Source organism: Mustela nigripes, chromosome 13 (assembly GCF_022355385.1).
Source record: "Mustela nigripes isolate SB6536 chromosome 13, MUSNIG.SB6536, whole genome shotgun sequence".
Taxonomy (NCBI): Eukaryota; Metazoa; Chordata; class Mammalia; order Carnivora; family Mustelidae; genus Mustela; species Mustela nigripes.
The window spans coordinates 17,034,687-17,058,583 of NC_081569.1; the positions used below are offsets into that span (position 1 = coordinate 17,034,687).

Here is a 23,897-nt window from a genome sequence, read left to right on the forward strand (position 1 = left end):
AGCCCATTTACCACCATTCACTCCCTGCCTCGCTTTACTGGGCTCTTTCCCTCTGTTACCAATCTCACCATTATGTTTAGTGCTGCGTGCATGTTGGTGGGGCAAGATCTGAGGGGACAGGGACATTGTGTCTTGGTTACTGTTGTGTCCCCAGCTCTCAACGGATGTTCAGCCCCGTTTGGTGAATGACTGCACAAGTAAAGAGAAGCTTCCTCCTGCCCCTCTCTAGGCTCCAAACAACTCTGAGGCAGGCTTCATTTTCAAAACATCAACCCCAGCACTTCCAAGATTCCTCTCATTAGCATTTTATTTTCAATCCCTATTATCTTCCTGTAAGAAGGGGGGCTTTTTCCAGAATGTTATTGCTCCAAATCTGACTCCAGGTCTAGGCCAGGGGCTCTCTATGCACAGGTGCCGTACCCTGTAATCACACACCAGAGGTTGTCAACTTGTGAAGAGAGGCTTTGCAGCCCCAGTAGGGCTGATGGGTAAAAAATTTTGTTGGCAAGAAAAACCAGTTGGGCGGTAAAAAAAGAAAAATTCTTTATAGAAGCACCAGATCACTCCCAAGGGTGTCCACAGTCAAAATGCGGCCCGCAGGAAATCCGCAATATCTGGGGCCTGCGGGAGCAAACAGCCCTGACAGTCTGTCCAATTCCATCTTCCTGCTGGAGAGGTTGAGAGGTCACCTCAGTGTCAGCGCCCAAGCGTGACCAAAGCTCTCTCTGCGGGGAGGGGAGTTGGGGGGGTGCGGTGGTCTCAGTCTGCCATGTTGGGCCTGGCCTTCCCCAGCACAGTGTGCTGGGCCATGCCCGTGTAGAACGCTGGTTTGGCTTTTGGGGCCTGCCTGGACTTCACCGCCACCTCTGGGGTCCTGCAAAGGAGCAGAAGGTGAGGTGAGTGTGGTGTCCCTCAGACCTCCTCACGGTTCCCCCACCAGGCCCAGCCCTTGCCGCGGTGAAGGGGAGCCTCGCAGTTGCTGAGCTACAAGTCCTCAAGGGTCCTGGGGAGGGATGATAGAAGAGAATCCTGGCACGGGATTTTTTTTCTCCTGCTTTCTAATTCCTCACGACCACTGTCACTGTGCTGAGAGAATCAGCCCTTGGCTGGCTCAGTGAGCGGAACACAGGCAGAGAGTTTGGGACTGGAGGACTTGCTGGCTCAGGGCTAAAGGGGTCCCTGGCTCAGGGGGTCAGCCTGGAGACAGTGCCCCCTGCTGGATGCCTCCTTGTCTTCCATGCTCTCAAGATCTTTCCTTGGCAATCTGCCCACAGGCTCTGAGCCACCCAGGCTCTGTGAGGGTGCGGCCTGTTCCCTGCTCACAGGCTGAGAAAGACTTGGAATCAGCCTTCATGGAGAAGTCAGAGGGCTTTCAGCGCGGCACCCCCTCCCTCAACCCTGACAGGCACCCTGAGAATGAAGGGAAGCCAAAGCAGGCCGCTAGCAGGCCAACCTACAGCACACTGTGCCTTTCTCTTCCAGCAGGAGAGAGGATGGGCAGGCGCTAATCTCCAGGAGGGAGAATCCTAGTATGTGTTTCTGACACGATTCAAGAGCTAATTTCTTCTTAGTATCTGGGCAAGGGAGCTATTTTACAGCTGGGTTTTCAAAGGAACCACGGGTCCTGCCCAGTTGGTGAGTTACGGGAAGTCAGTTAGTAAAACTTTCCACGGAAAGCTCTACAGACCCTTATAGAACCAGCTTCCTTTGAGATCAGAACGGCAAAGAAAACAGTGTAAGTGGAAACAAACTCACTTGGACAGGACGTCCACCGTCTGCTGGGTGGCCAGAGTCCTCTTGTCCTGCGCTCCGTACAAGAGGGTCTGAATCTGAAGACACTGCAGGACACCAAGTAGTAATCATGAGGTCATACAAGTGCCACTACGAGCGTTTTGCAGGAAAAACAAGTCTCTCTTGAATGGAATAAAGACCCATGCCTCACCTTCAATTTGGATCCTCTGAGGGATCTAGGAAACACATGTAAAGTTTTAACATTATTTCACAGAACTCCCTGGGACAAGCTGTATGCAAACTATGTTTATAATCATTTTAGAAAATAAGGTAACAGCATTGTTATTGACTGGGGATGGCCTCTAGTTTGCATTTTAAAATGAGCCTTGGGGCGCCTGGGTGGCTCAGTGGGTTAAGCCCCTGCCTTCAGCTCAGGTGATGATCTCAGGGTCCTGGGATCGAGTCCCACATTGGGTTCTCTGCACAGTGGGGAGCCTGCCTCCCCCCACCCCGCTCACCTGCCTCTCTGCCTACTTGTGATCTCTGTCTGTCGAATAAATAAAGAAAAAATCTTTAAAAAAAATAAATAAAATGAGGCTTATAATAGCCTAGAAAAGTTTTTTAATGCTTTTGCTTGTTGTTGTTAAAAAATGCTTTATCTTACATGCGATTTTTATATTCATTACTATACAATAATTTCTTAGCAGTTAACTGTTCAGCCTATGTCTTTACCCAGGGCTAGCTCTGGCTTGACTTCTCCCCTCTCCATACTGGGTTGCCATTTGGTTGCCTGGACCAGGCAAGGGAAAACTCAAGGAAAGGATAAAGATGAAAGTTGTGCTCCCAAATGGCCAAAACCCAAAAATGGTTTTCATCCAGAGATAGAAAAATAGATCTATAGGACACAGAAGAGGATCCAACACTTGAGAGATGACAGAAGTGGCCCTGAAGGATCTAGGGGCAAGAACTGAACTGGAAAATAAGTGGAACTTCCGGATGAAAGCATCGAAGATTTATCTTTATCATCTTGAGGCATGGAAGTATTTCTTTCTTTTATTTTTTTAAAAGATTTTATTTATTTATTTGACAGACAGAGATCACAAGTAGGCAGAGAGGCAGGCAGAGAGAGAGAGAGAGAGAGAGGGAAGCAGGCTTCCTGCGGAGCAGAGAGCCCGATGCGGGGCTCGATCCCAGGGTCCTGAGATCATGACCCGAGCTGAAGGCAGCAGCCCAAACCACTGAGCCACCCAGGCGCCCCATGGAATTATTTCTTAAACAAAACCCAGACAAACCAAAAGTAGAAGACTGATAAAATTTAACTGTATTAAAATTCAAAACATCTATGCACCAAAATTCACCTTAGGCAAAGCACAAAGAGGGAGAGGACAAAAGACAATGAGGGAAAATACTCGCACAATACTGAGAAGGGATTAGTATTAAGAACACACAAAGAATTCCTATAAGGTATAGGAAAAGCAACCTACCAATAGAAAATAATCAAGACATAAACATATCATTCAAACAAGTTGAAAACTAAGTGGCTAATAAACACACCTAAGCTCACTAGTATTCAGAAGCGCAAACTAAAACTTCAATGAGGTTGTCCCTTCATCTATTACATTGCAAAAGTCCTAGCCTGATCATGATAATACCAAGCTCTGTCAAAGGTATTAAGCAAGAAAAGCTTTTTAAAAAATTGATTGTGGGTGTTGAAATTGGTATGACCACTTTTTAGAACAACTAGGCAATATTTAGTCATGGATAGGTAAATTGTGACATAGATGTACTGTATTCGTAAAGTATCATATAGATTTTTGATGTGCTTGTATGTGTCCACATGCAGATGAATCTCATGATCATAGACCAAAAAAAGCAAACTACAGATGAATGCATTATATATTGTATATTAATAGAATATATATTACGTATATCATTTATATGAAGCTTAAGAAACACGTGAAGCAAGGCCATAGTAAAATAATTAAGAAAACTTGGGAATGATATCAAATTCAGGACAGTGGTCATCTGGAAGTGGGGTGGGGAAAGGGAAGAGTGGGGACTTCAACTGTAGGGTCATGTCTTATTGCTTTTGTTGAATTAATGAGCTCAAAGGTGTTTGTTACATTCTTCATGCTTTTCTGCATATCTGAAATATTTGATATTTTTAAAATATTAAATTGGTTTTTCTACATGGTAACAGCTTGAGTCAAAAAAAAGTGTGAGGGTTTGAGGACTTTGTACTGAAGACTGTTTATTCGTTCTGATCTGCCAACCGTTTTTAGGTCTTCGAGAAAATTCAAATGCAAGCAGCCAAAATGCTTTGTCTTTGTAAGATGTGGAAAATATCAAAACTGTCTGAATGTTTGGTTCAATCTGAGGAACTGAGAAAGTGGTTCTGGAATCTGAGAGCCGGGCTGTCTTCTGGAGGAAAGAAATATTATTAGACGAAGCTATGACAGGGTTCTCTTTTAAAATAACAGATCGTCATTCTGTTGGCTGAATTATGTAACACCAGGAATTAGCATCCTGGTTCTGTTATTCCATTTAGCAGATGATCCAAATTCTCCAAAATCCACCCCCTCCATCCAGCAAGCCCCAGCCATTCTGAATCTGCACTGGGGCCATGGCCAGGTCCGGCCTAGGCAACGTGCTGCTCACTCCACGGGGTTCAGCCAATACTGCTTTAATCCACAGATAAACTGTGAACTTGGGAAATGCAGGAACCTGAGAAAGTTCTGTACTGCTTTTGGGGATGGGTTTCATCGACACCCACGACACTTGATGGGAACACTTCCAGCCCTCCTCTCCTCCGTGGCTCCCCGCTGTTGGAAGCCTGGGGGCGTCTCCAAGCAGGGCCCCGGCAGAGACTGTGCTCAGGAAGGGATTGTAAGCAGGAAGCAAGCAAGCTTTCCCCTCCCTCTGGCTTGGCAGTAAGAGGCCTCCATCCAGGGCTAACATTTTTTTTTTTAATTTTTTATTTTTTATAAACATATATTTTTATCCCCAGGGGTACAGGTCTGTGAATCACCAGGTTTACACACTTCACAGCACTCACCAAAGCACATACCCTCCCCAATGTCCATAATCCCACCCCCTTCTCCCTAACCCCCCCCCCCCCAGCAACCCTCAGTTTGTTTTGTGAGATTAAGAGTCACTTATGGTTTGTCCAGGGCTAACATTTTTGCCAGAATGGACTTCATTTTCTCCTATGTGGCCAGAAATACCTTAACTCAGTGTAAAAGATCAGGTCTAATTTTAAACCCACCCGACTCCTCTGTTTACATATTTATGAGTGCCCCCGATGCAACTCATTTTGAGATGAGCGGATGTCAATATGCCTTGGTGCTAACTCGTTCACCGTGACATTAGAATTTTACTGACATTATAATAATTATTTGAGACAGTCTGAGGTCTCCATTTACCCTGCCTTAACAGATGGCCTCCAAAATCCAAAAGTCAGGAGGAATTTCCATCCTACCCCTTTGGTTCCCGAAGTTTCTCCCTGGCCCCTCATCCCTAGGGAAAGACATCCTACTAGCTAAATAGTCACAGATTCCTGGGAACAATGACATGGCAATTGACAGAGCTTAGACAAATTCTCACTGGTTTAACCTGCGACCTCCATTCTAGACCTCGGGTTCTGATCCTTTTTCCCGGGGAAAATGTTTGTAGAGAGACTAGAGGTAGGAGAGAGGGTCATAATCAATACTCAAGCCCAAGAGAGGTGAGCCCCCCCATCCCCATCCCTACTCCCTAGACCCCCGGTAGTCAAGACTCTTCTCTTCCTGGCATTAATAGATTTTTATAAAGGCTACTTATCCTCATTAAGAAGATCTGCTCCAAATTCTAGCTGAAGCGAGAAGAGATGTAAAGTGTTGCCAACTAAGAGAGGGAAATGGGTCCTCAGCCCCTGCCTAATCTCCTTTACAAGGACAGCTCCCACCGACACCAAACCAGACGCCACGTCAGGAAAGAATCATTCACCCATGAGCTGGAATAGTCTCCAAGAGCTACCTTTTTAGAAGAGTGAAATAACCCCTCTCCGACCCTTGCTAGAAAATGTTTATATAACCACATATTTATCTAAGAAACGTAAATTCAATTTCTCAATGTTGTGCTCCCCTTAGCTAAATTTGTTTAAGCATTTTTGTGTGAAATAGGTGTTTCGATTCTTTTGTTAAAAAGATAGACATCGACAGAGACCGGGTCAATAGGTTGTTCACTAAACCTACTGGGAGCCACTCATTGTAAATACCCCTCTGAACTCAGACTATATGGAGCCCAAAGACACGGCTGGACGATACCGAAACCTCCAGCAAGGGAGCTTCCTGGTGGGTGCAGCATGATAAACCTTCGCCCTCCGAAACCAGGCAAATTCAGTAGTTGCAAGAGTGATGTTGGCTAAGGGCTACTTCGCTTAGTCATTCCTGGTTGCCGAGGTCATTTAGAAACAACCTTAAGCATTTGATGTGGAATTGAAAAAAAGTCTTTTTGAAGTGACTGAGTTTGGAGAGCTAGGTTCCTAAGGGGCCCCTGAGACAAAGCAGCGGGGATAGGAGCCATCGGTTGGTGTCTTCCTAGCTCTGGTCTACCTCTGGGCCCCGGAGCTCGTGCCCTTCCCAGTGTGGTTGCGGGGGGGGTGGCTTGGCAGGGGCAGGTCTGGCATGGAGGTTAGCTGACTCAGTCTACTTGGGCTTCAGAAAACCCCAACAGCGAACTACCCTAACTCACAAAGAAGCCTATCTGGTTTGGGCCAGAATCTCTGTTTACCTATTTATGAGCGTCTCTGAAGCAACTCATTTGTTCTGACCGTCTGCAAGGCCATTCCTTTATTTCCCAGCAGAACTGGATTGTGGGGGTGCTTAGCCCTCCCTTCCTCCATCAACCTCCTGCCTTAAGTCCTAGAAGCTGCCTCACCCTTCTTATCAGGGAACGTCAGACAATGGAATCGCTGATGGGACATGTCCTCCTCACTAAGAGAGGCCAGGCAGCAAGGCCATCAGCTGAAGAGCCAGCCGCAAGGCTTTGCCCCGCCTGGTAAGGGTCCATGCCAAGCCTGTCATGCTAACACATGTGTTTTGTCTTTATATGAAATGAAGAACAAAGCCAGGGAAAGGTACGTTTGTAAAGAACGACTCTCACGATATGAAGTCACTACTCCTCTTAACACGTTATCCGTCAAAGGAGATACTCCCTGCCTGTGGCGGAGAATTACCCAGAAACTCACGACCTGTGCCTCTGTGTTCATGTCAGTTCTCAAGGCTGGTATTAAGAAAAAAAAGATATCAGAACCCAAAACATGTGGAAGGGCGAAAGGTCTTCAAGGTTTAGAAAAACACAAATAGGCTTTCACGGACGAATCTTTACCAGGGAGGCAGAAGTGATTTACTCAAATGATGACCTTGGGAGAACCGAAAGGACAAACCGGAACACAATTCCCCAGCTGGCATTTTTCCTGCAGAAACAGGGGCACACCCGAGCCCTACCCGGGAACCAGCCTTGCCCTCACTGGGCCCGCATCATCCTCCGTGGCCGCTCGTTCCTGTGGCAGGTGTTTGCAGAGCTCCCGCCATCTGCCACCCTGTGTCCCCCTCAGTGACACAGCAGAGAGGGGCAGGCTGAAGGCCTTCATGAGGTGACATGTGAGTTGAGACCTGCAAGATGGGGGGGAGTCAGCCCTGTGAAGGGCTGTCGGGGGGTGGGGGTTCCCAGGAAGGAGGGCTGGGAAGTGTTTGAGGAAGGATACTGATTCCCCTTCTCTGTTCTTCTCTCCTTCTCTCTCTCTCTCTCTCTCAGGTACACACACACACACACACACACGCACACATCATGCAAGCACACCCCCCTGCAGCTCCCTGACCTGGAGACCCACTAATTCTGAGCCCCACCTGCTGCACAGGTGGGCAGGAAGCCTCCCATGACACAAGGACAGCTAAAGTGGGACCAGGGGCCCCAGGAGCAGGGAGGGAGATGAGGAAGAAAGGGGGGGCCCATGGACTGCCACTCACACAGCTGCCGAGAGTGGACCCCATCCGCAAAGCTCTCCCTGAGTGTCCACTGAGTGCCCCCCTAGGAAGTGTTCACGGCATCCCTGTCTCCCTCACTCCTCACCTCCGAGCTGCCATGTGCCGTGGCTTCTACATCCTTATCGACATCCCTCGACTCCCCCACGACTTTGCTCCATCCCCTGGCCACTGTCTTGGAGCAAGCTACCATCATCTTTCTCCAGGACAGCTGCAACACAAATATTTGAGGACAAACGCGTCAGCGGGACTCGCTAGCATGGGGGGTCCTGCTGCGCACCCACGTGTCAGGCAAGGCAGCCAGCTTTTTGTACAGAAGCCGGACTTGCCCGTTTCAGCGCCAGAGAGAGCAAGAGGTTGGACCCTCTTCAAGCTAACCCCCTTGGGCTGACTTTTCGGGGCTGGTTTCCCTCTTGATGTGGAGCTCAGCCGTGTCACCTGGGTCCTTCCTGAACCGGTGCGGTCACACCAGCCATTTCTTTTTTAAATATATTTTTAAAATATTTTATTTACTTATTTGTCATAGAGAGAGAGCAACAGGCAGAGGGAGAAGCAGGCTCCCCACTGAGCAAGAAGCCCAACGCGGGACTCGATCCCAGCACCCCAGGATCATGACCTGAGCCAGAGGCAGACGCTTCACCAACTGAGCCACCCAGGAGCCCCTCACATCAGCTACTCCTGACCATCACTCTTTCCACTTGTTTAAGGTCATGCTGAACTTCCATGGGAGAGTTTGCCTTTCCCTCTATCGCTGGCCATACACCCATAAACTCGGCATCCTCTAGTTGTCCCTCCTCTAGTGGGGCTCTGACAGTTCGCTAGAACCCCCAGTTCTGCGCCCTCCAGACTCCGAGGCCAGTTTAGGGACTTTGAAGACACTAAGCATCCCACAAGCAATAGTTCTCCTAACTGAGGTGCTTTCCACAGCAAACGTAGCCTTGAGTGGGGCTGTCCCTGTTTTCTAAGGGACAGCGACAGTGGAGGAGTGCTGTGCGTGGACTGTCCTCATGGGGCCCCTTCCTGGCAGCTGGTGGACTTCTCTCATTCCCACCTAGCCTACAGCCTGCAAGGGAGGCTCCACCTTTCCCCCACATAAGGTCAAAACCGGATGACCTTGATCTCTTCCACCATCGGCTCCCACGGTTATACCGCATCAACTGACTTACAAACAGCTTGGACAAAGGAGCGCTTGGAACGTCTTCCAGCATGCTTCTCAACCCAAGAACAGGATTTTTTTTTGGAACAGGATTTTTTTGATGTGAAATTCACGGCATGAACTTCCTCTCTTCCCAAAAAGGACTGGAGGGGACCTGCCGCAGCCCGGCGATGGGTTTAGTCAGTGACCGTTAGGAAAGTCAGGATCAAGGACAAATAAACAAGACCACACCTGAAAACAGTGTGGCTAACATGGGGCTGTGTGGGGACTCCAAAGGTGCTCTGGATTTCCTGGTATCCGGGGCAACCAGGAAAACACCACACAGGCTAATGGGAAAGTAAAACTCGGTGGTCTGCGGACGGAATGACAATGCGTGAATTATGTATAAAAGACAGCTGTCAACCAGAAAGTTCTGGGTGCTTGGCCGGCTGGAGAAACGGCTGATCTAGGGTCTTAATCCATGACCACACAAGACCCTTCCAGGGATGGCTTTCTCATCTACAACCTATGAGTAAAAACCATTTTCCTCCACCTTTCTTCAATTGATTCATCATAGTGGGTCAGGGGTCACGTAACATCGCGTGATTCTTTTATGGAAATGTTTACTGTTGGGAGCTGTGAGGTGGTCAGGCAGTGGACTGACCCCTGATGAGGACAGTACTCACTAGGGGACTGGCTACCCCAACTCCACCCTGTCCCTGGGTCCAGGGTGAGTCCTGAGAGACTACTGACCTGGGAGACAGTCTTTAGGAATGCTTTTTTTTTTTTTCCTAAAGATTTTATTTATTTGACAGAGATCACAAGTAGGCAGAGAGGCAGGCAGAGAGAGAGAGGAGGAAGCAGGCTCCCCGCTGAGCAGAGAGCCGGATGCGGGGCTCGATCCCAGGACCCTGGGATCACGACCCGAGCCGAAGGCAGACGCTTTAACCCACTGAGCCACCCAGGCGCCCCAGGAATGCTTTTTTTGCAGCTTTTCACCGGGGTGAAAATGATGGCAGTGACACCCATCCTAGAATCAAACCAGGGCTCTATGTTGCAAAAGCGCTTAGAACTTTTGCTGTGGAAATTTCCATCTGGAGCCAACAGATTTCTCCCTTTGCACCCTGCAGGCAGATGCCTTTGAAAAACAGATCAATAATATGGTTTTCCTCTCGGTAATTTAATCCCACGGTCTGCTTTGTTTCTCTTGCCTTCCTGTTTTGTCCAGGCCCACAGGACCGTGCCCAGGGCCATTCAGCCCAGGAGGGCACATCTGGAAAAGCCAGTGTTCACTGGATTCCTGTTCCAGAGTTGACAATGTGGGGGATACAGCTGTTGTTGTGATAAAAAGGAGAGAAGCTCTCGGCCGGGAGGTTTAGAAACCTGCCGCCGGCTCCACAGAGCCCAGTGCCAAGTACGGCAACTGGGAAAGCCGGGCTCAGCAGCGGGCAGATGTGCAGGGCGTGTTTCACGTCTTGTGTCCGTGCCCCAACGTTCACAGCATGGCCAGTCCTGTCCTCAGATGGGCATAAGCAGGGGAGGGGCAGTGAGGACTGCGTGGACCACAGCCCACGTGACCAACAGACACAAGTTTCAACCCTTTCTTCCTGCATTCTGGCAGATGGCCCGATAGCTTTAAAATGTCAAAGTCATGGTGTTCGGGACTGATGGTTAATGAGGCCAGACTGAAGGGAGAAAATGTCACTGACGTCCAGGGAAGCCTTCGGGAGCGATGAAGCCTGACAGTGTCTCGAGGCTGACCTGATCTTAAGCCCTGTGGGTGGGCATGGGGCCCAGAGCAGTGATCTCAACCTTCTCCCAGAAGCTAAAATGCAGATCCCTGGGGCCTGGGACCCCTGCCCCAGAGTCGGATTCAGAAAGTCACCCTCATGCAGGGCTTTAAGTCCCCATGCTTGGTGAACCTTACTTAAGATGAACCTGCCCATGTAAAACTCACTTGTTTCCAGGCAGCTCAGCCCCTTCCCTTGAAGACAGGGCTCCTAAGGTCTGACATACAGGGCTGTGAGGATGAGGAACGATGTACGAACCACTTTGGGCAGCAGCCAGCCTGGCCCTGAGTCTGAGGTTGGTCGTGGTACCTGCTCCGCCCCACGGGGGACAGCGGGGTCCTCATGAAGGTTCGTGTGGCTCCTACTCAAGTTTGCCAGCTCCCCCCACTCCTGGGGTCCCTCCCCGGCCCAGAGTTGAGTGACCAGGCTAAACCCTCAGAAGAGGAATCACAGCAGAGTCTCCCAAGGGCAGGCAGTGCCTCGGCCAGGAGAGCTCTGCCCTCTCCTCCTCCGGGGCTCTGTGGCCCCCTGAGCCCCGCTGGATCCTTTGCTCCTGAAAGCAACCTCCTCTCTGCCCTCCCTTCCGTCCATCCCCGGCACAATGTGGGGGAAAGGAAGTCTGGGCGTTGCTATTACTACCATTTCACAGAGGTTTCTTGTCTTCCTCAAGCCTCTTGCCTTTGATTCTTGGCCCATTCCAGTCCGTTCTCCACACGGTCCTCACTATAATTTCTCTCTCTTTTTTTTAAATCCAAAGTACAAATATAGACCTGTGGTGGCCTGCTTACAACTCCCTTCATGGCTCCTAGCTGCTTAAGGCAATGTTCAGAAAACTTCTTCTGCAAAGGGCCACACGGTAAATATTGCGGGTTTTTGTCTCTACATAGAGAGACAAAAATGGAGGCTTACTGTGTAGGCACGTACAGAACAAGAGGGGGAGCAAACTTCCTCGAGTTTGTTTTATCAGTGAAATTACAGGTAGGTGTTTTTGGAATCTAGTTTTACTCAGGAGAATAGGTTTCTTTTTTGGTACAGGTTAAGACTTCCTTAGTGAGGGCTCAGTTAATGTTCCCTATACTCCAACTGATTGACGATCACTTATAAAATGATGACAGGTTTTATGACTATCTGTAAACACCATTTTTAACTTGGCTTGTATCCTTAACTGTAATGACATAAACACAGACAGTGCACTGGCCATTGTTTGGGACCCCTGCTTAAAGGATCACGTCTCAGCCCCTTAACCTACAAACATGGCTGCCGAGACTTGCCCCCATGTCTTTCCAAGACGATTTCCTGCCAGATGGTCGGCCCTAACTAGTTTTTGCTTTTTAAAGAGGCTTTACTCTCTCACCCCCGAACTTCTTCTTCACCCCATTTCCAACCTGGGAATTCCTGTCTCTGTTGGGCTACACTCTTTTTTAGGACTACTTATCTGTGGACACCTTCCCTAAGCCCCTTTCCTCCCACAGATCTCGGTGTGGACCTGGAGAACTTAGCACATGATACCACAGTTGGGGGTTTACAATCTGTAACTCCCTCATCGGCCTGGAACATTCTCAGGGAGGAAGCTACTGGATGCCTAGTGGACCCATTGCACGTGTTTCAACAACAGGGAGGGGCTCTCTCTGGGACCCTGTCTCAGGTTTTCTGACTATGGGACTGTTTCCTGCACCATCTCCACCCTGGGCCAGCCAGCCACCATGAGGGCGCCATGTTCTTACATCCTACCAAAGCCCTGGCCTCCGCTGATTGATCCAGGGTGAGCACTTCATGTCAGGTCTATAGCCCTTTCCTTAGCATCTTTCAAGCTGTGACTGGGAAATGGTGCAGGGGTAGGAAGTAAAACTCTGGAGGGCTGGCAGCCATGATCTCCATCTTGAAGGCAGACGGCCATGACAACAGGTAGGAGTCTGGGACAGAGATAGCCTTGGAACATTCTCCTGAGGCTTAGCTATGTCCTACTTTGCTAATCATCTGCCTATTGGCCTTTCCCTGGAAACCATAAGACAAGAGATACCCCTTTATATCTGAGCTGGTTTGACTGTTTTCTGTCAGTGGTAATCCAAAGACTCCTTTTTCTGATCTTGACATTCTCCCCACCGGGTCACTGGTTCCCAGATGTTTTTTTAAGGATAGGAAGTCCTCATTCAATCAAAATCTTGCTGAGAGGCCCGAGGTGAACCAGGAGAAGTGCAGAATAGATCACCTCGCCTGTACCTCTTGGTGCCAAAGCCCCACTCTGCCAACTCCTGACCTTGCAGTCAAGGCTGAGACACTCAAGTCTTTGTAAAAAATTGAAGTAGAGGTATCGACTCTTCAACTTGTGATAGGGCTTAAATAAGTCAATATGTGTAAATCGTTCAGCACAGTTCAGGGGATATAACAATCAGTCAATAAGTATGAGCTCAGAAGTGGAAGATGGAGAAGCCCAGGGCAACTTCCATCTTAGCTTCCCTCCTCCGTCTTCCCTCAATAATGTCTTTGGCACATGTATAATGTTTAGATTATCTCAAATGATTAGTTTAACATATCTTCCTCCTCAGACTGGATCTCATGGAGACAAGAAGCATAATTGTCTTGATCATTGTTTCTTCCCCAGGTCTGCTGAGCACAACTACTGGCGCACAGAAGGTGACTGATAACTACCATTGACAGTGTGATAATTGATATATGTATCATCTTGTTAAAAACTAGGCACCATGCATGTTACCAAATCTGATGCCTTCTGCCACAGATTCAGAAAAGTCCTAAGAAGAGAAGAAGGCTCAATGCATAGGGCAGCCCACTCAGAACTAAAGTTAATTCTTTTGGTTTGGTCAGTTATGTTACTTAGAGGTAACAGGATTTCCCCATTTTAACACTAATACATGTAATGAAAACACAACATGACAAAATTTATGAGACACATTTAAAGCAATAAAAGGAAAAGCCAGAGCCTAAAACATTTTCTTGGTAAAAATGAAAACAAATGAGTTCAATTCCCAATTCAAAAAGGAAAAACTCCAACAAAGTAAAACAAAATAAGTCACGAGAAAAGAATAAATAAAGATAAAATCAGAAATTAGTGAAACAGAATAGGAAGGCAATTGACCTATGGAGTTTGAAAAACTGACAAAATAGACAAACCACTAACTAACTCAGTCAATGGAAAAAGTGAGGAAATCCAAATAAAAAATGAAGAAATTATAATGAGAAGAGAACTATGAAAAAAGCAGAGATTTAAAAAACTCATGAAATTACAAATCTCCATGCAAATCATTCTGAAAATGATAGTGAAATAGATAAATGCAGTTCACTAAAATGACCTCATCGGAGATAGAAAGCTTCAACAGAGCAATTTTTTATACAGAAATAGAGAAGATTATCAAGAAATTCCCTGTCATTCAAAAATAGCACCAGGCCTAAAAAGTTTCACAAGGGGTACAAACCTTCAAAGACCAGATAGTTTTAGTGTGTGCATAAATTCCTTCAGGCATAGAAAATAAAGGTAAATTTCCAAATTATTTTTATGAAGCAAATATAACATTGTTACTTAAACAAATATCACTTACCAATACTGGTGCAAAAAATCCTAAAATAAATGTTAGTAAACAAATCAACATTACACTGAAAAAGTAGTTCAATATGACTATGGGGATTTATTCCAGGAATACAAGGTTGGTTCAATATTATAATAAAATATACCATATTAAGTGATATAGAAAGAATCATATGATTATTTCCATTGATGCTGAAAAAGTCTTTGATAAAAATCTAGCACTTATTTCTTTCTTTTTTTTTTTTTTTCAGTGTTTCGGAGAGTTTATTTGGAGAATGCATTTAGAAATTGCATAGAAATAGGTAGAAATATATTACCTTTGACCAAATGAGTTTTATCAACTCAGTATTCACAAGGATAGTCAAAAGTGGATGTTGGATTCATCCAGTCTACAAAACCACTATGAAAGGCAATGCTATCCATGAAAACATCAAGGAACTGTGTGGGTGCCATGGTGAGGTACTCTATTCTCTTCTGGGTTGCTAACTAATAAGATTTGCTATTTTTTTTTTAATTTTTTTATAAACATATATTTTTATCCCCAGGGGTACAGGTCTGTGAATCACCAGGTTTACACACTTCACAGCACTCACCAAATCACATACCCTCCCCAATGTCCATAATCCCACCCCCTTCTCCCAAACCCCCTCCCCCCGGCAACCCTCAGTTTGTTTTGTGAGATTAAGAGTCACTTATGGTTTGTCTCCCTCCCAATCCCATCTTGTTTTATTTATTCTTCTTCTACCCACTTAAGCCTCCATGTTGCATCACCACTTCCTCATATCAGGGAGATCATATGATAGTTGTCTTTCTCTGCTTGACTTATTTCGCTAAGCATGATACGCTCTAGTTCCATCCATGTTGTTGCAAATGGCAAGATTTCATTTCTTTTGATGGCTGCATAGTATTCCATTGTGTATATATACCACATCTTCTTTATCCATTCATCTGTTGATGGACATCTAGGTTCTTTCCATAGTTTGGCTATTGTGGACATTGCTGCTATAAACATTCGGGTGCATGTGTCCCTTTGGATCACTACATTTGTATCTTTAGGGTAAATACCCAATAGTGCAATTGCTGGGTCATAGGGCAGTTCTATTTTCAACATTTTGAGGAACCTCCATGCTGTTTTCCAGAGTGGCTGCACCAGCTTGCATTCCCACCAACAGTGTAGGAGGGTTCCCCTTTCTCCGCATCCTCGCCAGCATCTGTCATTTCCTGACTTGTTGATTTTAGCCATTCTGACTGGTGTGAGGTGATATCTCATTGTGGTTTTGATTTGTATTTCCCTGATGCCGAGTGATATGGAGCACTTTTTCATGTGTCTGTTCGCCATCTGGATGTCTTCTTTGCAGAAATGTCTGTTCATGTCTTCTGCCCATTTCTTGATTGGATTATTTGTTCTTTGGGTGTTGAGTTTGCTAAGTTCTTTATAGATTCTGGACACTAGTCCTTTATCTGATATGTCGTTTGCAAATATCTTCTCCCATTCTGTCAGTTGTCTTTTGATTTTGTTAACTGTTTCCTTTGCTGTGCAAAAGCTTTTGATCTTGATGAAATCCCAGTAGTTCATTTTTGCCCTTGCTTCCCTTGCCTTTGGCGTTGTTCCTAGGAAGATGTTGCTGCGGCAGAGGTCGAAGAGGTTGCTGCCCGTGTTCTCCTCAAGGATTTTGATGGATTCCTCTCGTACATTGAGGTCCTTCATCCATTTGGAGTCTATTTTCGTGTGTGGTGTAAGGAAATGGTCCAATTTCATTTTTCTGCATGTGGCTGTCCAATTTTCCCAGCACCATTTATTAAAAAGGCTGTCTTTTTTCCATTGGACATTCTTTCCTGCTTTGTCAAAGATTAGTTGACCATAGAGTTGAGGGTCTATTTCTGGGCTCTCTATTCTGTTCCATTGATCTATGTGTCTGTTTTTGTGCCAGTACCATGCTGTCTTGATGATGACAGCTTTGTAATAGAGCTTGAAGTCCGGAATTGTGATGCCACCAACGTTGGCTTTCTTTTTCAATATCCCTTTGGCTATTCGAGGTCTTTTCTGGTTCCATATAAATTTTAGCATTATTTGTTCCATTTCTTTGAAAAAGATGGATGGTACTTTGATGGGAATTGCATTAAATGTGTAGATTGCTTTAGGTAGCATAGACATTTTCACAATATTTATTCTTCCAATCCAGGAGCATGGAACATTTTTCCATTTCTTTGTGTCTTCCTCAATTTCTTTCATGAGTACTTTATAGTTTTCTGAGTATAGATTCTGTGTCTCTTTGGTTAGGTTTATTCCTAGGTATCTTATGGTTTTGGATGCAATTGTAAATGGGATTGACTCCTTAATATCTCTTTCTTCTGTCTTGCTGTTGGTGTAGAGAAATGCAACTGATTTCTGTGCATTGATTTTATATCCTGACACTTTACTGAATTCCTGTATAAGTTCTAGCAGTTTTGGAGTGGAGTCTTTTGGGTTTTCCACATATAGTATCATATCATCTGCGAAGAGTGATAATTTGACTTCTTCTTTGCCGATTTGGATGCCTTTAATTTCCTTTTGTTGTCTGATTGCTGAGGCTAGGACCTCTAGTACGATGTTGAATAGCAGTGGTGATAATGGACATCCCTGCCGTGTTCCTGACCTTAGCGGAAAAGCTTTCAGTTTTTCTCCATTGAGAATGATATTTGCGGTGGGTTTTTCATAGATGGCTTTGATGATATTGAGGTATGTGCCCTCTATCCCTACACTTTGAAGAGTTTTGATCAGGAAGGGATGTTGTACTTTGTCAAATGCTTTTTCAGCATCTATTGAGAGTATCATATGGTTCTTGTTCTTACTTTTATTGATGTGTTGTATCACATTGACTGATTTGCGGATGTTGAACCAACCTTGCAGCCCTGGAATAAATCCCACTTGGTCGTGGTGAATAATCTTTTTAATGTACTGTTGAATCCTATTGGCTAGTATTTTGTTGAGTATTTTCGCATCTGTGTTCATCAAGGATATTGGTCTATAGCTCTCTTTTTTGGTGGGATCCTTGTCTGGTTTTGGGATCAAGGTGATGCTGGCCTCATAAAATGAGTTTGGAAGTTTTCCTTCCATTTCTATTTTTTGGAACAGTTTCAGGAGAATAGGAATTAGTTCTTCTTTAAATGTTTGGTAGAATTCCCCTGGGAAGCCGTCTGGCCCTGGGCTTTTGTTTGTTTGGAGATTTTTAATGACTGTTTCAATCTCCTTACTGGTTATGGGTCTGTTCAGGCTTTCTATTTCTTCCTGGTTCAGTTGTGGTAGTTTATATGTTTCTAGGAATGCATCCATTTCTTCCAGATTGTCAAATTTATTGCCGTAGAGTTGCTCATAGTATGTTCTTATAATAGTTTGTATTTCTTTGGTGTTAGTTGTGATCTCTCCTCTTTCCTTCATGATTTTATTTACTTGGGTCCTTTCTCTTTTCTTTTTGATAAGTCGGGCCAGGGGTTTATCAATTTTATTAATTCTTTCAAAGAACCAGCTCCTAGTTTCGTTGATTTGTTCTATTGTTTTTTTGGTTTCTATTTCATTGATTTCTGCTCTGATCTTTATGATTTCTCTTCTCCTGCTGGGCTTAGGGTTTCTTTCTTGTTCTTTCTCCAGCTCCTTTAGGTGTAGGGTTAGGTTGTGTACCTGAGACCTTTCTTGTTTCTTGAGAAAGGCTTGTACCGCTATATATTTTCCTCTCAGGACTGCCTTTGTTGTGTCCCACAGATTTTGAACCGTTGTATTTTCATTATCATTTGTTTCCATGATTTTTTTCAATTCTTCTTTAATTTCCCGGTTGACCCATTCATTCTTTAGAAGGATACTGTTTAGTCTCCATGTATTTGGGTTCTTTCCAAACTTCTTTTTGTGGTTGAGTTCTAGCTTTAGAGCATTGTGGTCTGAAAATATGCAGGGAATGATCCCAATCTTTTGATACCGGTTGAGTCCTGATTTAGGACCGAGGATGTGATCTATTCTGGAGAATGTTCCATGTGCACTAGAGAAGAATGTGTATTCTGTTGCTTTGGGATGAAATGTTCTGAATATATCTGTGATGTCCATCTGGTCCAGTGTGTCATTTAAGGCCTTTATTTCCTTGCTGATCTTTTGCTTGGATGACCTGTCCATTTCAGTGAGGGGAGTGTTAAAGTCCCCTACTATCATTGTATTATTGTTGATGTGTTTCTTTGATTTTGTTATTAATTGGTTTATATAGTTGGCTGCTCCCACATTGGGGGCATAGATATTTAAAATTGTTAAATCTTCTTGTTGGACAGACCCTTTGAGTATGATATAGTGTCCTTCCTCATCTCTTATTATAGTCTTTGGCTTAAAATCTAATTGATCTGATATAAGGATTGCCACTCCTGCTTTCTTCTGATGTCCATTAGCATGGTAAATTCTTTTCCACCCCCTCACTTTAAATCTGGAGGTGTCTTCGGGCTTAAAATGTGTTTCTTGGAGGCAACATATAGATGGGTTTTGTTTTTTTATCCATTCTGATACCCTGTGTCTTTTGACAGGGGCATTTAGCCCATTCACATTCAGGGTAACTATTGAGAGATATGAATTTAGTGCCATTGTATTGCCTGTAAGGTGACTGTTACTGTATATGGTCTCTGTTCCTTTCTGATCTACCACTTGTAGGCTCTCTCTTTGCTTAGAGGACCCCTTTCAATATTTCCTGTAGAGCTGGTTTGGTATTTGCAAATTCTTTCAGTTGTTGTTTGTCCTGGAAGCTTTTAATCTCTCCTTCTATTTTCAATGATAGCCTAGCTGGATATAGTATTCTTGGCTGCATGTTTTTCTCGTTTAGTGCTCTGAAAATATCATGCCAGCTCTTTCTGGCCTGCCAGGTCTCTGTGGATAAGTCAGCTGCCAATCTAATATTTTTACCATTGTATGTTACAGACTTCTTTTCCCGGGCTGCTTTCAGGATTTTCTCTTTGTCATTGAGACTTGTAAATTTTACTATTAGGTGACGGGGTGTGGGCCTATTCTTATTGATTTTGAGGGGCATTCTCTGAACCTCCTGAATTTTGATGCTCGTTCCCTTTGCCATATTGGGGATTTCTAATAAAAAATATTCGTGAAAATAGAAATTGACAGATATTTCCTTATCATGATAACATATATAAACCTTAGTCCAAAGACAGCGTCTACTATATGAAGAATCATTAGAAATATTTCCACTAAGATCAGAACAAGAATGCCTATTACTTATTGTACTGGAGGTATGAGCCAATGCAATTAGACAAGAGAAATCAATTAGAGGCAAAAGAATTGGAAAACATAAAGTAAAAGTATTTGCAGATGATGTAATAGTACACCTGAAAAACTTGAAAGAACTGATGCTCAAATTAACTCAAACAAGAAAAGAATTAAGCAAGATAGCAAAATAAAATTAACAGAGAGAAACCAACAGTTTGCATACACATATACACACACATACATATAATACTAGATAGAACTCCATTTATAACAGCATTATGATTAAGGAAGAGGAAATGTTTAGAAATCAGCCTAATAAGAAATGTGCAGAATTTATACAGGGAACACTTTAAAATGTGCCTGAATGATCCATAAGTAGACATGAACAAATATAAAGACATCCCTTGTTCTCAGTCTTCCAGAAGTTTATAAATAACATGATCCTCCAAAAAATACCACCAAACTTCTTATGGAGCTAGACAGGTTGATACTAAAATTCATGTGGAAAAATAAATATGCAAAAATGTTTAGAAAACCTGATACTCTAGGGAGATAAAAAACCCTGAGGGGAGTGGTGTTCTACCAGCTATTAAATCACGCTGTGAAATCTCTATAATTAAGACAATGAGGCACTGGAATTCGAATAAACAAAAAGACAAATGGAAGAGACCAGAAATGGAAGAGACCAGAAATCCAGAAATCCACTCTAGCATACACATAAGTGTAGTACATGATGAACGTGTTCTTTCAAATCACTGAAGAATAGGTGGGTTCTTTGACAAAGGGTGCTGGGCAACTGGGTATCCATTTGAAAAAAGATAGTATTAGATCCTTACCTCACACCTTCCACACAAACAAATCCCCAATTTAAAAAGCAACTAGAAGAACACACACAAGAATTCAAGAATTCCTCCATAAACTGACTCTACAAAAAGAGTACAATAAAATAAAAGACTGATGAATGGCCCTAGGCAAAAATTTGAAAATAACTGCATGCTATAATTAAAAAATCGCTGTTTATCCAAGAAGTGTTGGCTTAGCTTGGCCGCAGAAGTGGTCATCTTACTTAAATGAGCCCCTGATAAAGTTTCACTTAAAAACAGAATGGTAGAGGGAGAGAAAGTTCGCCGTGGGGAGGGTTTCGCCAGGTTAGTATTGAGTCCAGCTTTACCTTCTTCAGTTTCCTGTGGGCCCCAGCGTGGTTCCCCTGGGCCAGGTCGGCCCCACCCAACAGCCTGTAGGTCTCGGCCACCTCGGGACTGAGATCGCCACACACTGCCACTTTGGCTTCTAGGGACTCTCTCAGGATCGAGGTTGCTTTCTGTGATAGGAACAAAGGTTAAAGTTTGGTTAGAAAGTTCAAAGGCTCATAAAGATCAACGCTCCTTAAGAAAAGGATGTAACTGGGGACAGCCGGGTGGCTCAGTCCATTAAGAGTCTGACTCTTGGATTCGGCTCAGGGAATCGAGCCCGGCATTGGGCTCCACAGTCAGCATGAGTCTGCTGGGATGTTCTCTCCCTCTGCCCTTTCCCCCACCACTCACAGGCTCTCTCTCTCTCTCTCTCTCAAATAAATAAATAAATCTTTTTAAAAAAGAAAATGGGGGTGCCTGTGTGGCTCAGTCGGTTGGGTGGCTGCCTTCAGCTTCTGTCACAATCTCCGGGTCTGGGAACTGAGCCCCACATTGGGCTCTCGGCTCAGTGGGGAGTCGATCTGCCTCTGCCTCTCCCCTGCCCATGCTCTCCCTCTCAAATGAGTAAATAAAAGAAAATGTTGTAACTGATGTGTATTTTCACTCTTCAGGGATTTGGGTTTGGGTTGTGTCCTTGAGCTGAGCCTACTTTCCCTAAACAGGACACAGGAAATGGCATATATGAGGCAGGGAGATGTTAACCATGGAGAGAGAACGCACAATGGACACATGGAGAACAAAGCCACCCCAGGTATTACGGGAATTCATTTTAGCTGAGTAGTAAGAACAGAAGCTAGCAGGTAACTGCGCTGAGCAGTTTACATGCGTGAGCTCATTTAATTCTGTCTTTCAGATAAGTATTAATCCTCACTGAACAGAGAAGGAAACTAAGGCACAGAGCAGTCGAGAAACTTGTTCTGGATCAGACCGCTCCCCAGTGTTTGACCTGGGACCTGAATCTGGCCCATAATTTTAATCCTTTTCAGTTGCAGGCTCTTTTTCCTCTGCACACAGTGACATTCTTACGTAAGTGAAAATTAGAGTTTCCTGGCAATTCATGTACTTAAAAAACACCCAGAACATATTCCAGACATTTCTATTTCTCATAAGAAATACTTGAGGAAACCAAAAGCAAACATTCTAACATGGCAAAAAAAAAAAAAATTGAATATATTTGACATTTTGTGTGCTTTATCAGATTTATTTACGCCAACATCAAATAGAACACCTGCGTTGGTCAGAAACCAGGATCTTCTGATATTAATCTCTTCAGTCAGACCCCAAGACATACAGAGGGAGCCCTGCCTGTCCATTGCCCACATGTCTCCTGAAGTTCTTCCATGGTCTTGTACGTCCACAAAAGCATGATTATGGCTACGAGATACAAACACTGAATTTCAGAGCCAAATAAGGCTGGAACCAGTTAAAGAGCTTCCCCATACAGCCCTGAAGGCATCCTGATAAGCCTTCCACAGATAGAAAGAGCTGGCAAAGCTTTACTCAGTTTACAGGCAATAATACGAGTTAAGTGCTAGGAGTGGGGTGTGGGGTGTGAAATGGCCAAGGCACCGATAAGGCAGAAACAATTTCTTCACGGAAAGATGAAATCACACTTGGAGGAGAGAAACTGTAAATTGTGAAGTGTGTGACCTACCTTGGTGTGTGGGGAACTTGCCTGATGCTGAAGCCCATTAAGTCCCTTGTACGTCCCGTCCCCGCCCCACCCCCAGCATCTGTGAACGAGGATTTGGCAAGGTGTGGGTGTTGGGCTTGGCAGCTTTCCATGGAAATTGGTCGTCAGGTTTTGAGGAGCCAGTGATGGAAAGAAGAGCCAGACTCTTCTTGCTAAACGAGGTTTTCGATGCCATCTCTAGCCTGACGGGGGAATCTAGAGGTAGACGTGCATGAACTTGAATGGCCGGTTGGAGAGGGCAATGGAAGAGAGGTCACATGGGTGGGAACAGAGACAGCGTCCCTCTGTGAGAGGCAGAACAGCATAATGGAGAGGAATGAAGGAAAACTAGGACCTGTGTGGGCTGAGGAGAGGTTACATGGGAAACTGGGAGCCCAAGGGTGAGGTGGGAGAAGGGCAAGGCCCGCCAGCGGGCTCATCTGACTGCAGGGGGAAGAGTAGAGCAGGGGGGAGACGAGGCGGGGAGTCACGGACCAGGCTGGTGGTTGGTGGAGGGCCTTCATGCCAGGGTTTGGAGTCTGGATTTTCCTATAGGAAATAAGAAGCTGGAGAAGGTTCTTGAGCAGGAAAGCAGGAAAGAGTAGAAGGTGATCGAGCATGAAGCTAGAAGATAAGCCCACACATGTCTTAATCTGCGACAGAGTGACCTTCACTTACATTTTACCTTTAAAGGCATTTTCCTTCCCAAAGATCACCTTCCTGCTAGCACAGGGCTCTAGCCCATGTAGGGGCAGTGTCCACACCTTGGGTGGTCTGAGCACAGTCCCATGCTCATGCCTGGGACTGTCCTCGGGGCCCAACATTGTTGGCCACCCCCTGTGAGTACTCACAGGGAGAGGGCTGCGACCACATTGAGCACCGTGCAAGGCTGCCATGTCTGGTGGGGCAGGTTGTGTCCTGCACAAGGGCAGGAGAGCGAGAACAGTTGAAATCTAGCCTGTGTGTGCTCTGGCATGAGCTGCAGCCACCCGAGGAAGAGGCAGCTTTTTCTATTCCTACCAGGGCACCAGAAGGGCTGGCAGGGGACTGAGCAAAAGAGCCAGTTTGCTAAAATCTCCCAAGGAAGCCGAGGGGAGCGAGGTACATCTTTAGTTCAATACCACTGATCTGGGTGACTAGGGCAAGGGCAGTGAAGTGTGGCGTCAGTGACAGACACCAGGGCAGGAAGCCAGACAAGAACGGGGGGCAGGAAGGGGGAGGGCAGATGCCTTGTGGCAGCCAGAGCAGTCAGGTGACCCAGAGCCAAGCCTTCACCCACCCAGCTGCTCATGTCTCCCCATCACCAGCAAAAGGGTCCCTACTCTTATGAAATCCAGTCCAGTCAGGGGATAGGTAGTACACGTCCACACATAACTTACTATTCTTATTATATTGTTATATTATTCCTATACCATGCCTTTCATATTTTTTTAATAATCATTTATTTTTGAGAGAGAGAGAGCATGAGTGGGAGGGGGAGAGGGAGAGAGAATCTCCGCGACTAGCACGGAGTCCTACAGGGGGCTCGATCTCACGACTCCAAGATCATGACTTGGCCTGAAACCAAGGGTCGGATGTTCAAGGGACT

At 45.3% G+C, this 23,897-nt stretch overlaps 1 protein-coding gene across 4 annotated transcripts in view; it reads right to left on the reverse strand.

Moving 5' to 3' along the window:
* Nucleotides 1–518: 518 nt before the first annotated feature.
* Nucleotides 519–23,897, reverse strand: part of TTC23 (tetratricopeptide repeat domain 23) — a 101,946-nt gene continuing 78,567 nt past the window's right edge. For all 4 annotated transcript variants that reach the window (XM_059371658.1, XM_059371656.1, XM_059371657.1 and 1 more), the window contains 3 exons: nucleotides 20,616–20,765; nucleotides 1,756–1,838; nucleotides 519–874 (listed from right to left, as the gene is read on the reverse strand). In XM_059371658.1, the coding sequence (XP_059227641.1) occupies nucleotides 686–874; nucleotides 1,756–1,838; nucleotides 20,616–20,765 (422 nt within the window). In that variant the 3' untranslated portion in view covers nucleotides 519–685. The remainder of the gene's footprint in view (nucleotides 875–1,755; nucleotides 1,839–20,615; nucleotides 20,766–23,897) is intronic.